Raw genomic sequence first — 17,583 nt, forward strand, 5'->3', positions numbered from 1 at the left:
TCAAAATCCTACAAATGTGACCAGTGTGGGAAATGTTTTTGTATAATTAAACATCTCAAAATCCATATGTTACAGTTTTTCTCGATTGTTTTTACCTGCTTAAGTAAACTGGAACCCACTTGGTCTTCATGACCACTTTCTTTGCACAGCAGAAGTCATCTCTTGCGAATGTGTTCACACATTTTCATGTGTTCACACATTTATCATACCCTTTTGCAAAACAGTTAACACAGGTGTCATTCAAAAGCCCCAAACTCTATTGGTTTTCCCATGCTAAACAAAAGGAAAACATCTTTTCACAGGTGGTATAGATTCCTTGCATAAGTCTGAATCTCTGATACACCTGTGTGAAACTCCTTTGCACAATTCTTCAATTAGCAATAATTCATTATACATAAGAGATGTCTGTTCTGTGTTGCTTTTTGCAAGTATGGATTTAATGCACATTTAGACAAAGTACTGTATTGCCTATTTGGTGGAGAAAACAGTACAAAAGGTATTTACTGTAGGTTTATTTCGATGAAAGTTGTAGTTCAATGAAATTTACAGTATCTTGCTAGATGTTTGCTGCATGTCTTACATGTCAATGACAGTTACATCTTGGGAGGAATGAATAAATATTTTTTTCATTCAGTACATTTTGTCTTTTCACAATTTTTTTGTGATACCAGAAAAATGAAAAGGTAATGGAACAGACAGCAAAAATGCTAATTTTTGAGAACTAGATTTTGCATTTTGTTGTCAAGTGTGTAATGATTGATTAAAGAGTATTTTGAATTGGCAACAAGTTGTAGTGTTTGAAGGCAAGATTGGCTTTTGCTGCATGTTTTAAGTGTTTTGAGAAAGTAACAGCCTTTTGCAAGCAAAATGTGTCATTTTGTCCAGAGTGCTTTTGTTCAGACACGGGTGTTAACTGTTTTGAGAATGTGATGTCAGAGTTGACACAGGTATCAAAACGATCGAGAAAAACTGTAATACACACTGGAGAGAGGCCTCACAAATGTGACCAGTGTGGGAAAGGGTTTTCACAAATTCATCATCTTAAAGGCCACATGTTTACCCATTCTGGAAAGAAGCTTTATAAATGTGACCAGTGTGGAAAAGCTTTTACACAAAATCGACTTCTGAAAGCCCATATGAGAACTCACACTGGAGAGAATCCTCATAAATGTTACCAGTGTGAAAGAGCTTTTATGTCAAATTCAGCTCTTAAAAAACATATGCTGACTCACACTGGGGAGAAGCCTCACATATGTGCCCAGTGCGGAAAAGGTTTCTCAGTACTTTAAAATCTAAAAATACATTTGGCAGTACACACAGGAGAGAAGGATCATGTGTGCTCCCAATGTGGAAAAGCTTTGAAACAACTTTCAACTCTGAAAGCCCACATGCTAACACACAGGGGAGAGAAGGATTATGTGTGTTCACAATGTGGAAAAGTATTTGCACACCTTTCAACGCTCAAAGCCCATATACTAATACATGTGAGAGAGAAGGGTAATGTGTGTTCACAATGTGGAAAATCGTGTCCATACCCTTTACATCTGAAAGCCCACATGCTAACACATACCGGAGAGAAGCCTCATGAATGTGATCAGTGTGGAAAAGCTTTTTCACAAAAGGAAAATCTTAAAACCCATATGTTAACTCACACTACAGAGAAGCCTCATAAATGTGTTCAGTGTGGAAAAGGTTTTTCACAAACATTAAAACTTAAATCCCACATGCTAATACCTACTGCATAAACACTTAAATCCCACATGCTAAAACCTACTGCTTAAAAACATATATCCCATGTGACGTTTACAGCAGTTTGAAACCTGTCGACCCCCCACTCCTATTTGTATAATGTCTCACTATTTCTGTTACTATTTGTATGATGTCTGTCACTGTTTTTTGTTATGATCATTCTTTAAAAAATAAACATATAAATGCAATCAAACTTCACTGTAGAATGAAATTGTTTCACAATAAACGTAATTGAAATGACAAAGTTGTCCCCATGCAACAATATTTTAGTGAACTCCTTTTTGCGATTTGGACTGATTGTGACGGCCAGGAGGACAGTAAAAGCCATACATAGAAATGAACATATTGCGAGACACTTATCTCTTCTATGATCCCAGAAAGATGTTCTTTCACTTGTTAGTTTATTGAACATTCTTTTTTAATGACAAGGACAACATGCTGAATTAAATCCACATATCCTTGCACTATATCCACTAACCTAAAACTGAGACTGGAAGCTAATTATGTTCACATTCTTCTTAAAGTGACAGACACTCAATAAGACACACACCACAAATGTTTCGTCAAAACAAGTCTAGCTTAATAATTTAAATATCAATATGATATGTTCAGCTATTAGTAATTATGCAGATCATAAAATACTATAAATTATTAACAACATACATAAAGATTCCAAAATGTGAAATAAAAACTTGACATACATCACCACTTTCTGTGTGTGCGGAGGGTCAATCAAAAAGTGAATTAAGGATCCCCACTGATGATCACACAATATTCAATATTACTGATGGCGTCAAGGTGGTGGGTACCCCAAATAAAATACATTTTTAATAATCTCAAAAGTATCAAAATCAAGTTTCTTCACTTGGTATCAGTATCGAAAAAAAATATTTTGGTACCACGACAACAGGAGTTGGGTGTGTGTGTGCGAGAGAGAGTGTTTGCGTCTCCTGTTTTCCCGGTGTGTGTGTGTGTGTGCGAGAGAGTGATTGTGTCTCCTGTTTTCCCGGTGTGTGTGTGTGTGTGTGCGAGAGAGAGTGTTTGCGTCTCCATTTCCCTCCTAGAATGTGTCAATGAGCATGGTTCCATGCAGCCAATAAACGGTTTTGAATCAGTTTATGAGAGAAGTGTAAAGAAGGACAAACATCAGCGCATCACTCCACCAATTAGGCCTTTCTGGTAGAGTGGACAGATGGAGGCCATTTTCTGCCGGGAGTTTCCCAAAAAGCACCTCAACGACTCTCAGACCATGGGGTAAAACCATCTTGTCTGATGAAACGAAGACTGAACTGTTTGGCCACAATTCCCAATGGTCTGTGTACAAGAAACCAGACACTGAGCTGCACTGATGTTTGTCCTTCTTAAAGCTTCTCCCATCCTCTCAAAGGAACTCTGGATCTCATTCATAGTGACCGTTGGGTCCTTGGTTACCTGTCTGACCAAGGCCCTTCATCCCAGATTACTCAGTTTGGCTGAGCAGCCAGATCTAGGAAGGCTGGTTGTTCCGAACTTTTCCATTTGAGAATGATTGAGGCTCCCGTGCTCTTGGGCACTTTCAATGCTGCAGAAATGTTCTTGTACCCTTCCCCAGATCCTTCAGTGTCTTCACACAACCCTGTCTCGCAGGTCTACAGACAATTATCTCAACCCTCGTGTCTTGGTTTTCACTCTGACATAGTGAAACTGTGAGACCTTATATAAAGAGATGTGTGCATCCTAATAATGTCCGGTGAATTCATTTAGGCACAGGTGGACTCCAATCAAGTTGCAGAAGCATCTCAAGGACCAATGATAGAAGTAGGATGCACCAGAGCTCAATTGTAAGCGTCATTACACAGGGTCTGAATACTTATGTAAATGGAATATTTCAGTCTTTTATTTTTTTTAATACATTTACAAAACACACTGTTTTTGTGGAGTGCTGGAGTATTGTATAGATTAATGAGAAAAAAATTGAGTCAATTTTAAGATGAGTCTGAAATATAACAAAATGTGGAAAACTTGAAAGGGTCTGAAAACTGAAAACTTTCCGGTTGCACTGTATGATGTAGATGTAGATAGATTTCAAATATACACCAGAGATGTTGAATTCCTAGTGCAAGTAGCTATTGGACTTCACATAGCGGCCAATGAACAAGCAGGTCTTTTCAAGGGGGTTACGTGGTTTAGTGACAAACCTGGGTAAGATAACTCCGAGTAAGTGGTAAACCTCCTACAACAAGAGCCCTATGGCATTGTTTTGTTAGGAGAATGAAGCCATGCAGCTCTTCTATTAGGATGTTTACCACTAATAGAAGAACATCAGAACAGTCTCAAGAGCATTTCACTGGGGTTATCAAGAAGGCACCTTCCTTCATAGGGGCTTCTTTGAATTAGGCCCATGACACCTCTGGATATATTTATTCAAAAAAATTATTCACAAATGAGGATAAACCAGAAAACATATGTTTTAATTAAATAAAACATATAGAAACAGAGACTTAAAAAAAAATTTCCTGCACATTTACATGGATATAAACATAAAATAATCCCTACACATTTTTCAAACCCTCTTCCCTATTGTACATTTATTTAACATGGGAAACAAAAACTAAATTTACATTTCTTACAACTTATTCAGGGTTACATGCTGGCCATATTTATGAGGCTTCTTAGCAGTGTGTACACGCATGACTTTCAAGAATTGACATTTTTGAAAAAGCTTTTCCACACTGGGCACATTTATGAGGCTTCCCTTGAGAGTGTATCAACATATGGGATCTAAGGTATGAAATCATATAAAATCCTTTCCCACACTGGGCACATTTATGAGGCATCTCTCCAGGGTGTGTCATCCTATGGGATACCAGAGCTGACCTAAGTGAAAAACCTTGACCACACTGACCGCATTTATAAGGCTTCTCCCCAGTGTGTGAACGCATATGGGTTTTGAGATTTGAGATTTCTGAAAACCCTTTCCCACATTTGACACATTTATGAGGTTTAGTGTGACTAAGCATATGGTGATTCAGGTCCCAACTTTTAATAAAAGTTTTTTCTACAGTGGATACATTTTAGAGGCTTTTCTTCAGTTTGTATATGAAATTCAAGTTGTGATATTCGTGAAAAACCTTTCCCGCATAGAATACATTTATGAGGCTTCTCTCCAACGTGTTCAAGCATGTGTTGCTTCAGTACTGTGGCTCTTGTAAATGCTTTTTCACAATGAGCACATTTATGTGGCTTTCTGTTCTGTGACAAATCATTTTCATTCACCCTAACAGAGTGTGTTTTCTGGTCTTTCTTGAGTTCAGTCAGAGCTGTGAAACTCCTCTTGCGGGCTTTGCTGCATGACAACTTCTTTTCATTCATGCTTACAGAGTGTGTTCGCTGGTGTTTCTCAAGTTTAGTGAGGGTCGTGAAACTCTTCCTGCAGACTGAGCAGTGGTGCAGCGTTCCTTCGAGTTGCAGGTTGAGTTCATCACTTTGTCCACGGATTTTCTCTTGAATTGCATACGAGTGGTCTGATACACCTGGAAGAGTTAGAGACTTAGAATGACACAGATATTCTGGAAGAGTTACCATTTCCACTTAATTTTCAAGATGTGATCAAATAACATCACATATTTTGATTACTTTAACTGCTATAGGGCAATTCCACAGAAAATTGACTTTTTGTCACATCCATAACGCCAGTGAAATGCCTTGGCATTTGTGTGATGAGAATGATAATTCATTTTTTGTGCATTTTTTCTCATGTTCAGCCAAAAATAGCAATTGCTCAAATTTCATGTAATCATTTACATCATACCATACCATCACATTTTATTGGCATTATGGAAGTTACACAAAATTTAATTTTCCATGGAATTGCCCTATAGTAATAAAGAAGACAAAGTACAATTGTTAGTATTTATTAATAAAGACGACAAAGTATAATTGTTAGTATTGATGTATTTGTTGAGCATTGCAACAGATAAGGGGCCTGGCTGGTTTAAACAAACTGACCATGGAAGAGGATGTTTCTAATGTATTACTGCAGGGCTCCAGACTAACTTTTTGCACTGGTGCGGTTAACTTTTTTTCTTAGGTGCACCAGCACAAAAGTTAGGTGCACCCAAATTTTCAACCACATTGCATTTAACACCGCAGCAGGTTCACTTTTTTCCCTTAATTACTGTCCTATATAGGTTGTCCTATGACTTATGATTTACAATTCTACAAGAAAAGTAACTTAATGAAGTGTTGGTGCTTTAAGTGCTTCCCTGAGCTGAAATTTAAACTTAAAACATCTCAAGATGAATTAAATAAAAATAACAGTGAGTAAATTAACAGTGCACATCTTTTAAGGGCTTCAAACTGCACATCTCATGGCTCAATGTCTTACATACTATCCTTCATGATCTTAAGGATCTTTTGGCTAAACCAGCTCGCCATGCTAGCATCTTCCATAGAAATGTATTTGAGCACAATTTAAAGAGATGTTCCAAATACCCTGGGGGATTTTTATGTGATTTTGCAATAATCATTTGACAGCCTCACAATGCAATTTACTTTTTAATTTTAGTATTTTTAAATTTTCATTAAGAACATAACTATGCTTAATGCAGCAACGAAATGGTAGGCCTATTATTATAGGCTATTGCAATGACTTGCCATGCTCGATCTAAATGTGTCCATTCAATTCACCGTACACAATGACCACAGTTATACATGCAGGGAATATTCGGGCTTTAAATGTAGCAGCGATATTCGGTTTGCGCCATGCCATCAGAATGAGTTTACACAACTCGCGCGCAAAACGAATATTGCTGTTGAAAACCGGGTTACTCCCTGCATGTAACTGCGGTCAATGACGCACTCCTTTTCGTCAGTCGCTTTTAGTGGCCTGTAAACCTCTAATTTTTAAAGGGGCATCACAGCCAACACAAGGTGCAGCGACGGCCATGGCGGTGGAATTCAGGATTACGGATCACTCCAATAACAACTCGGACCCCGGACGCATGTGGCAAGGCATCTAGGCCATCACAGATTACAAAACTACTGACTCCACCCCCCCGTCACGACACCTCCTTGCCTGATAAGCTGAACCACTTGGCCGCTTTGATAGGGACAACAAGGAGGTGGCCATCAAGGCTGTGGTTTCTGCAGATCACCAGCTCCACACACTCTCCACCACCGATGTGTGTGCGGTAGTGATGGGCAAATAAAGCTTTGGTGAACCACTGAACCACAGGAGTGTAAACCTAGCGACACTAGCTGAAAAAAGATGGCCGCCACACATACATTTTTCAACATAAAAGTCCTTAGCAAACCAATATTTTTGGTTACATATACTGGTCTGGGTAAGGACTTATGTTGAAAAATCTACATGTGGCAGCAATATTGGATTTTTTCATTAGTGTTGCTAGCTTCACACTGCTGTGGTTTAGTGGTTCACCAAAGCTTCATTTGCCCATCACTAGTGTGAGGCACTGAGCAGCTAATGCTTTGAGAGGCTGGTCCTGGCCCATCTCAAGACCTGCTTACCACCCTCACTGGACCCCTTCCAATTCGCCTACCGTCAGAACAGAAGCACAGAGGGTACCATCTCTACGGCACTTCACTCTGCCCTGTCCCACCCTGACAATAGCAACACCAGTGTTTCCCCTACAATTGAGCCTACGCCTTGGACAAGTTCCAACCCTGTGGAAGACATCATGTCTTACCCCTGTCCCTAAGAAGCCACACCCTAGTGAGCTTAATGACTACAGACCTGTCGCTCTTACATCACATGTGATGAAGACAATGGAGAGATTGGTCTTAGGCATGCTCAGACCCCAGGTACGCCATGCACTAGACCCGTTACAGTTTGCATACCAGGAGAAAGTGGGCGTGGACGATGCCATCACTTATCTTCTACACAGGACACATTCCCACCTGGACAAGGGGAAAAGTGCTGTGAGAATCATGTTCTTTGATTTCTCAAGTGCTTTTAACACCATCCAGCCCCTCAGATTGGGAGACAAGCTCTTGCAGATGGGTGTGGGCGCTCACCTGGTAACCTGGATTACAGATTACCTGACGGCGACTACAGTTAGTCAGACTGAAGAACTGTCTCTCTGACACTGTGATCTGCAGCACCCGAGCCACAGGGAACTGTGCTCTCTCTAGTCCTGTTCACCCTGTACACATCTGACTTCTGCTACAACACCGAGTCATGCCACATGTAGAAGTTTTCTGATGATACTGCAATTGTGGGGTGTATCAGGAAGGGGCAGGAGGAGTACAGGAGCCTGGTGGAGGACTTTGTGCAATGGTGCAAACTCAATCATCTTCAACTTAACACTTCAAAGACCAAGGAGATGGTGGTAGATTTCCGCAGGTCTAAGCCCACTCTGCTACCAGTCCACATTGATGGGGTCAATGTGGAGGTGGTTAGCACCTACAAGTATCTGGGTCTCCACCTGGACAATAAACTGGACTGGTCAGCCAACACTGATGCACTCTACAAGAAAGGGCAGAGCAGGCTGTACTTCCTGAGGAGGCTGCGGTCCTTCAATGTGTGCAGTAAGCTCCTCAGGATGTTCTACCAGTCTGTTGTTGCCAGTGTCCTCTTCTATGCAGTAGTATGTTGGGGAGGAAGCACAAGGAAGAAGGATGTGGGGTGAATTGACAGGCTGGTAAGGAAAGCTGGCTCTGTAGTGGGAGCTGAACTGGAGTGCATCACTTCACTATCTGACAAAAGGACCCTGAACAAACTGATCAACATCTTGGACAATGAGTGTCACCCACTCCACAGCACTATTGCATAAGAGCCTGATCAGCTGGAGACTTCGCTCACTGCCTTGCACAACTGACAGACTGAGAAAGTCATTTGTCCCCAGGGCCATTGAACTGTTCAATGCCTCACTTAAGGGAAGAGGAGAGATAGACTTCTCTGCATAGTCTGTCTGCCTCATCACCCCCTCCATGTTTGGTACTATCTGTCCACTAGCCACTTTTACCACTGTCTTTATGCCTCACTGTTTGCGTGCTATATTAGCACATTAGCACATATGCATAACCCTCCCCCCTCCATGCCACAGCCGAACTGTGGCCACACTTATACATTTTCTTAAATATATAGATATATAGACTTTACTTTATTTCTGCATTGTTGCACTGTTGGACTTACTCATTTGCACCATGACCACTATCACCATTGCACTACCACCATGACACTCATTCACACAGAGCACCTTAGAGCCATACCTTACTATGCACAGAGAATCACAGGCTCAGTCCCTGCCTCAGTCATTGCAAGCGCCTCTGATTGATTAATCACCACTATGTGGATACTGTTTTTAGAATTGATTTAGATTAAGTGTTAGTTAGTATAATTTGTATTTTAGTATATTTAGCATATTCTTTATCTTCTACTGTCCTTATTGCTTAGTTGTGTTTTTATATTATATACTTTAATTACTCTTTCTGCTGTTAAAGAATGTGTTTGTGTTGTCTGTATGCTGCTGAGACCTTGAATTTCCCCTGGGGATCAATAAAGTATCTATCTATCTGTTTCATTTCAATTTCTAATAATAATGTAAGTAATAATTACTAATAATGTAAATGAAAAAGGTGAAAGAAAAACATGAATAATCCTGATCAAGTACTGCAATAATCATGCTTTGTAAATGCTTGTGTTGATGTTTATGTCATATTTATAACATAAACATCAACACAAGGGGCTTTCTACATGAACAGTACCGCTGCTGCTCCTCTTCAGACTAGAGAAGGTCCACCCGTCTCCTCAGATCCTGGTGAACCTCACCCTGCCCAACGCACTGGTTCCTCACTCCCTTACATCAAGGCTAGCAAGGGCAAACGATGCTTGCTTAAAGTGCACAGAATCATCAGACTGTTCTTACCCCAACCACGGACTGTTCACCCCACTGTCCTCAGAGAGATGTTACAAGTCTCTCCGCACCCGAACCGTGGTTTTTGCAATAGGCCTATTGTTGACAGACATACCGCACTACAGTAGCCTATGGCAGTTAATGGAAGCTCTTGGAGCGCATTCATAAAAACAACATATTTATGGAATAAAAATAGACAGGTACCTCGGATTAGTACAGCTGACTATTGTTTAACTGTGATGATGTGATAGCAACAGCCAGCGAAGGGCAATTATAGCCTGTCACTGTTCTAAAAAGCATGCCAATATTAAAAAAAAAAAAAAACAAAGTACAAGGACCACCCCCTCCCAGCTGCTTTGGAGCCAAAATGCCACGACATTTCATTTAGACATGAAAATATTACTGCACTGCACTGTATAACTGCAGTTATTTTTGTAAGGGAATAACCAGGATTCGGCTGTGAATTAGCCTACTGTACAGTGAGTTGTCCACTACAAGCCCTTTTTTTTAATAACCACATCAGCGCAAACAGAAAAAGTCTGTAGATATTATGGAAAATTGAAGGTGTGTGTGTGTGTTTTCTAGGGTGAATTGACATGACTTACTTTCCGGCAGATAATTGTGCTCTTCGTCCTCTTCTTCGATTTCCACTTCGATCTCCGTCTTTGTCCATGTTTCAGTAGGATAAGTAACGTTGGACCCTGCGAAGTCTGTCTCAGTTTTACAGTCAAGCTCTGCAAAGGGCTTTTCGTCTTCACCTTGACATGCAATCTTAAGGTCATATTCCTCCTCTTTTATATATTCTTCTTTCACCACCACCACCACGTTAGGCAGGTCAACCTGCTGCGTCCGTGGTCCGTGGTCCATGTTCCCAACAACGCACCGATGATCCCATCCAATGTTTTCTATAGCCTATAAATCAAACACAAAAACAACAAAATGCATTTCAAGGTCGTTTCTCTTCTTTGAAGAAAACAGAAAGAAGTTGAACGATTATTTGGCTATACACATGGCTTATCCATCACTTAACTAGGGCTGTTCGACTGTAGCCTACAATCTGTAAGTTAACGTCATAGGATCAAGAAATGTGTCTAAACACGTAACCTACCTCAAGTAGGCTCAAGTAACCCAATTAAGCTCTGCATACGTTAGTTAACCTGCTATTTAGGTCGCACAAAACGTGAACAAGTGTTTATCCTCGCAAACGTTTCTATTCTTGAACCAACGTTGCTCAAACTCCCGTGGAGAACACCGTCGTAGAGATAACTTTCTTGGTGAATGGAATTCCTCGTGGTTAGCAAAACATACTCTTGGGCTATGCATTACTGCCACCGCTTGCAATGGAGTTTCACTGCAGGAATATAGGCTAGCCTACGTGAACGGACAACTTTATTTGCACAAGATCCTTATAACATGTGCATCAATTAACTGTTCTCACTGATATGCTCCCACATTACACCACAACATTAGTTTATGCTTCAAAACATGTTGCTTAAATCTGTCACATGGTGTGCCTGCAAAAGAAAACCCATCAGTTTTATATAGACATATTTCATTAAGCAAAAATATACATAGCCAGGGAAAGTTAGGCATTTTGATGAAAACAATTAACATCTTTATTTATCTTACTTACATTGAGTTGACTGTGTGGTTTAATCCACAGATGTGGTGGAGCACTGTTTCATTATGGTTTGCTAGCATAACCTTTTGCTTAAAATAGTGGAGAGCTGGGAACAGAGACTTCTAATTTGAAATAATTACAGAAAACTTAATCAAGATTGAAAGGCATTATTCTGTGTATCTAGATAAGAACAACATTCCATTTGTTCACTTGCTTTAATGGAAAATAGCAGCGAAATGACAATAATCAAATATGTCACGAGCAGCTGAAAGTACCAGTATGTTTACATTGCAAAGTGTTATCAACTTCCTGTTTTGCTATGTGCAACAGCATTAAAGGACCGTAGTGCAATATTCCCTATCCCCCTGGTTCAAGGCGAATACACTAAAAGAAAGGCTGAAAGAGAAACATAGTCAAACGAGAGGCTGCATGCACTATAAACACATAACCAAGGTGTACAACACAACGCCCACAGGACCCACAGTAATGTCAACCCATAGAATAGTCCCTGTGCCAGGCAGGCACACTGGCCATCCTGTGTCAGCTGAGGTAATGTCCTCGCGGTACTGGTGGAAGCCACAAATTGCATCCCGATCCTCGACTCGGGGAAGCCGCCCACCGCAATCTCCTCTAGAATACGCATGTCGACGTCGCTGCTGGTGGCCTCCCGGACGCGGTCCCATGACACCGACCGTAATGATTCAAGGCCCGCAGCGCACCATGTCAGGTCGCCCTCCTCAATGTCGTCGTCCTCCGGCGTAAGAGAGACAGGATGTTGGCACACTGGCCAGGTGCAGGCCTGTCGCCGGGGACACGCTGGGCTCCGACGGGGGTGAAGCCACAGCGGTGCACGGAGGATGTCCCGGCTCAACGTACACCTGACCTGGCACTGCTGGTGTAATAGAAGTCGTCAGCGTCCCGCGCAGGGGAGAGGGCCGCCAACGCCAGTACTGGCGGCGGAGCAGGCTCTGTCTCCAACAGGGGCGTTATGGGGCCACTCATGGGGTCAGGCAGCCATGACGCCACAACAGGCGCAACAGACTCGGCCCGTAGGAGAGACAGGATATCAGCGTGTATGAGAGGTGGGCCACCGTGGCGGCACAACAGGCGCAACAGGCTCGGCCCGCGCGTAGGAGAGACAGGATATCAGCGTGTATGAGAGGTGGGCCACCGTGGCGGCATTGTCGTCTGGGAGAGCCATGAGCGATGGGCGTGAGGTGGCGACCGGCCTGCGTGACATGGCATCCGCGGCCCTGTTCCTCATCCGATAACGCAGGGTCTTTTCTTTGAGGTTCCTGAGGCAGGGGTTGGGTGTGTCGTCAAGTGCTCTGTCGCCAAGGAGTTTCAACAGAACACACAGAACAGCTACAGAAAAGTCACAGAACACACAAATACCAGAAAACACTGAACAGCTACAGAACACACAGAACAGCTACAGAACAGCTACAGAACACACAGAACCGCAACAGAACACACAGAACAGCTACAGAAAAGTCACAGAACACACAAATACCAGAAAACACTGAACAGCTACAGAACACACAGAACAGCTACAGAACAGCTACAGAACACACAGAACCGCTACAGAACACACAGAACAGCTACAGAACACACAGAACAGCTACAGAACAGCTACAGAACACACAGACAACAGTCGACAGCCACGATTAGGTCCTCCGCAGCCCAACATGAAGTAGCGCCTCCATGGGGTGATGAAAGTCGTCTTGGGGGCAGCTGTGGCCTACTGGTTAGCGCTTCGGACTTGTCGGGTTGCCGGTTCGAACCCCGACCAGTAGGCATGGCTGAAGTGCCCTTGAGCAAGGCACCGGACACCTCACTGCTCCCCGAGCGCCGCTGTTGTTTCAAGCTACGTGCTACGTGATGACGCTACGTGATGACGTTTCATACGTCCATTGGCTGCGTGCAGTTTGCAGTGAAACCAGCGCGAGAGACCCTGGAAATGAACGGAGCGTCTACTAGTAAACATAAGTAGAAGAAGAATGAATGGAGCCAGACCAGGGAGCATAGACACACACACACACACACACACACACCTACACACACACACACACACACCTACACACACACACACACACCTACACACACACACACACACACACACCTACACACACACACACACACACCTACACACCTACACACACACCTACACACACACACACACACCTACACACCTACACACACACACCTACACACCTACACACACACACACACACCTACACACACACACACACACCTACACACACACACCTACACACACACCTACACACCTACACACACACACACACCTACACACCTACACACACACACACACCTACACAGAGCAGGGAGCATAGACAAAGAGGAGGGAGTTAGCCAGTAAAGTAAAATAAAAGTAGTGCTGTCAAAATTAACGCATTAATCGCAGCGATTCATTTTGAAATACATAACACATTATAAAATATTAACACAATTAATTGTGTTAACGCATTGTGTTTAGCCTTCCTATTTCCTTTGTGGGGGGCTGATGTCATGTAACTGAAACCGCAAAATTGTTTATTTTATTGTCTATGGAGTTAGCTGAAGATGGAGAGGAATGTGAGGAGCTTGTAGGCGAAAAGTTTCAGTTTAAAAAAGCTGCCTGATCAGTGATCAGTGCTGCCGCTACCACCACACACATCACACACTGTGAGTAGGGCACCAATAGACAGAGGAGGGACCAACATTTAGCCAATAAATAGTAGCTTTACTGCAAACTGTTTTTCACTCTTGTTAGATAAAGTTTACAACGTCAACATGAACCAACAGCATGTTACATAAAGATGATAGTTTGCGCATGAGAGGGAGAGAAAATGAGTGGCAGGTTCTAGCTGGCTTGTCATTGTTGATGATACATTTTTATTCTAAGAAACTTATAAAATGAAATCATGAAGGCAAAAAAAAAATTGGCTATTGGAAATTCTGATTGGCTGGTAACTTTAGAAAGTTAGTTGTCCGTCACATACGCGATCTGGTGTGTCTCCAATCTCCAAGCATCGTCACTGTTGCCAGCGAACCTGACGACCGCAGCCCCAAGAATCCATATTCCCGGTGACCGTAATTTGTTCAAGTAAGAGTTGTTCCTGGACCAACATTCTAAAGACGGTCCTGGACCAACAACTCTTTAACCAATCACAGCCTTGTGTCATCAATGTGAGTCTTCTGCTTCTCCCATTGCCATTTTGAAATTTCCCTCCAGAAACAACCAGTGGATCACCAACTTGTATCTAAATAAAGGTAGGTCCTTGCATATTTGTGTGTAAAATAGTTGTAAAATAAAGTAATTCCGAGTGGAATCTGAATATATGCACCTTAGATTTTTTTTATTTTCGTTTTAGTTGACTTGGTTCCATGTTTGTCTAATGTTAGCTGCCAGGCTAGGGACCATACATTTACTGTAGCACATTAGCTTCCTAATAGGTAATTCAGTGGCTATGCATCTTTTAAATAACTTATTTCGAAGGGATACAGTAGTTGAAGTAGCTTTGAAGCTCATTTAGCAATCTTGGTGCCGCTGTTATTATGGTACTAGGCTAGGCTAGGGAACATACATTTATGCTACCAAATTAGCTTGCTAATAGGTAGGTGCAGCATGCAACTATGTGAAGTGCCAAGCCGGTGTTATGTTAATTCACTTACTAAGGAGCACACTTTTGGACTACTAATGTAGCTTGGTAATAGGCTAAAGCAGTAGCTTTGTGTGTACATGGTCCTGGAGCCGACGCGTTCAATGTTGGTCGGCCATGTTGGTCTTGGACCGTCTTTACAATGTTGGTCCAGGACCCACATTGTCATGTTTGTCCAGGACCGTCATTACAATGTTGGTCCAGGACCGACTTTATAGCTTGCTAATAGGCAATACAAATCTGTCAGTTGTCGTTAGACTGTTTTTCTTTTTTGCTACATTTCTGAGAAACTTGCCATGTTTAAACCTTTATACAATAAGCTACAAAATATTTTTGTCTGCTTTGTTTATTCCAGGCCCATTATAGGGAAGTTTGTCCCTGTACATCACAGGGAAGTTGGTCAAGGTCCATCATAAGGAAGTTGGACCAGGCCCATCAAAGTGAAGCTGGTCCAGGCCCATCACAGAGAAGTTGCTTCATGTCCATCACAGGGAAGTTGGTCCAGGTCCATCATAAGGAAGTTGACCCAGGTCCATCACAGGGAAGTTGGTCCAGGTCTATCGCAGGGATGTTGGTCCAGGCTCATCATAAAAAATTTGGTCCAGGTCCATCACAGGGAAGCTGGCCCAGGTCCATCATAAGAAATACCAGTCTGCACACACTCTGCTTTGGTCTGGACCCAAATGGATGGTCAAGCGATACATCACTGTTTCAATTCAATTTTCTCATTAATCTGTTTATACTATAATTAAAGGGGGTGGGACAGCAGTTTAAGAAAGATGTTTAGTAGGGGATTGACTTTTACCATGTTAAGCTATAGAGACTGACTGAGTGTGGGTCGTTAAGGGCACTTATTTGGAAAAATATATTGAAATATATTTTAAGTGTCAAAATTGTTTTTTTTTTCTGTCAATTTTGAATATGTACATATATTTCAAAATATATTGTGAAAATATTTGTCAAATATTTTTTTGTGTATGGGGAACATTATATTAATGTGAACACTTACTGTTACAGCTATAAAAATGGCAGAATCATTGTGAGGTGGGCTACACGCTTCACAATGACAGCAAAGAGTTGTCATCGTTATGTGCTTTGTCCATCAGACAACGCAGCTTTCTGCGGCAAGACACGCATGCTGCTTGACTTGGTTCCACTTCCTATATACCACATAACAATAATACTGGAAATTTAAATGAAGGATTAATATTCTGTTTTCCTTTATTTAGTTTTAAAATATTCGGTCCTCAGTCGGGTATATTTTATAATATGTTATAACATATCATTAATGGCACTTCCAAAAGTTTTTATTAGATAGATTGGTGCTGGGTAATAAGTCTTAGTGAATGTCTGATAACAACTCTTTGCTGTCATTGTGAAGCGTGTAGCCCACCTCAAACATGGGACTGCCATGTGGCTTACACTGTCCATTCACTTCCCCCTATTGATGGACATTGCTAGGCAAGCTTCAAAGTGCCTCATAAACAAACCACAGTATACCGGTTTCTAAATCTGCAGTCAGCAAGTCCCCAAATAATGTATGCAAGATCAGCCACTGTTTCCAAATAGGAAATGTGACTCAACTGTACAATAGTTCAAAGATTACCCAAAAAGAAAAAGTTAAAGGCTATATTGGGTAAAGTTATACTGATGTCCCTGACTCTATAGCGATGTTAACTGTTCTTTTGTGACACATTATGTTACAATGTTACAATAAATTGTGAATGCTATTCTACAGTATGTTGCCACTGTCATTCCACAATCTACCCCAAACTCTTTTGCAACCAATAAACATGATTCTCTGAGATTGTAAAATAATTATATATGGCTTGGTGACACCTATACAGGTAAATTCAGAGATTCTTAGAAAAGTGTATGACTCCATTCTCTAACAACTTGTAAAGGGACTTTGTGCACAATCCCAGATACAGGACAAAAACAAGCAAAAGTGTTTAGGAAAAAGTCCACACACTCCTCGGTATTTTCTTTTCTTGATTTTATTTTCTCATAGTTTGGCAAGACGTTATGACCTTGATTGTTCTTCCTCAGATTCACTGCAAACACAGGCATTGCACATGGTCTAAATCACCTGGCCTACAGTATAGCGGGGAGCCAGCTCAGTGACTCATTAACCCTTACAGGTATGGCAGGAAAGCTTGTGGCGTGACTAATGCCAAACAAATGCATAAGAACATTATAAGAAACATTAGTAGAACTTTATATAAGACCAAAACAGATCTCTAGTGTATACAAATGCAGATTTGAAAAAATATAAAGTTCATTCATTAGACTTTCTGTTCACAGTCCATATTACAAGTTCATATTACAGAAAAGGTCTGATTACAAAATCTTCATTAAGCCCTCTTGGGGCTAAAGTTCCCTGGTGGTAGATCTAAAAAGCCTCTCTTTTTAAAAGCTGACTGTCTATGTCCCCTCCTCTTCGGTGGTTTTTGACTTGTTCTATCCCTATGAACCTCCAAATTTGTTTAAATGAACCGCCAGGGGACTCTTATCATGATTGTTTCTGATGTTGCTTCTGTGTTCACATTCTTGTCTTCAGAGCCCTGCGTGTTTTTCCTTTAACCCATAGTTCTTTTCCTGTTATAGGGTGATTAAAGAGTGACATTTGTGTGTGAAATTGTCCTGTGCTCAGTGCCCACATGGATAATTTCCATCTAGAAATATTGTGGTGTTG

At 41.5% G+C, this 17,583-nt stretch overlaps 1 protein-coding gene across 2 annotated transcripts; it reads right to left on the reverse strand.

Moving 5' to 3' along the window:
- Positions 1-4,756: 4,756 nt before the first annotated feature.
- On the reverse strand, positions 4,757-10,927 carry LOC125297399 (oocyte zinc finger protein XlCOF6-like). 2 transcript variants are annotated; one of them, XM_048247761.1, is made up of 3 exons: positions 10,714-10,927; positions 10,211-10,517; positions 4,757-5,261 (listed from the first exon to the last, which is right to left on the reverse strand). In XM_048247761.1, exons 2-3 carry the CDS (start codon positions 10,470-10,472, stop codon positions 4,771-4,773), a joined length of 753 nt encoding a protein of 250 aa, XP_048103718.1. In that variant the 5' UTR covers positions 10,473-10,517; positions 10,714-10,927; the 3' UTR covers positions 4,757-4,770. The 2 variants fall into 2 exon arrangements, with proteins under 2 accessions (XP_048103718.1, XP_048103720.1); XM_048247763.1 differs by lacking the exon at positions 4,757-5,261 and adding an exon at positions 7,598-7,647.
- Positions 10,928-17,583: the final 6,656 nt, after the last annotated feature.

The sequence above is a fragment of the Alosa alosa genome, chromosome 7, assembly GCF_017589495.1.
Source record: "Alosa alosa isolate M-15738 ecotype Scorff River chromosome 7, AALO_Geno_1.1, whole genome shotgun sequence".
NCBI lineage: Eukaryota > Metazoa > Chordata > Actinopteri > Clupeiformes > Clupeidae > Alosa > Alosa alosa.

Coding starts and splice junctions, on each gene's coding strand:
- LOC125297399 (XM_048247761.1), bottom strand. CDS start 10,472: ATGGACCACGGACCACGGACGCAGCAGGTTGACCTGCCTAACGTGGTG. Junction 5,262..10,210: donor GCACAATTATCTGCCGGAAA/GTAAGTCATGTC, acceptor TAACTCTTCCAG/GTGTATCAGACCACTCGTAT.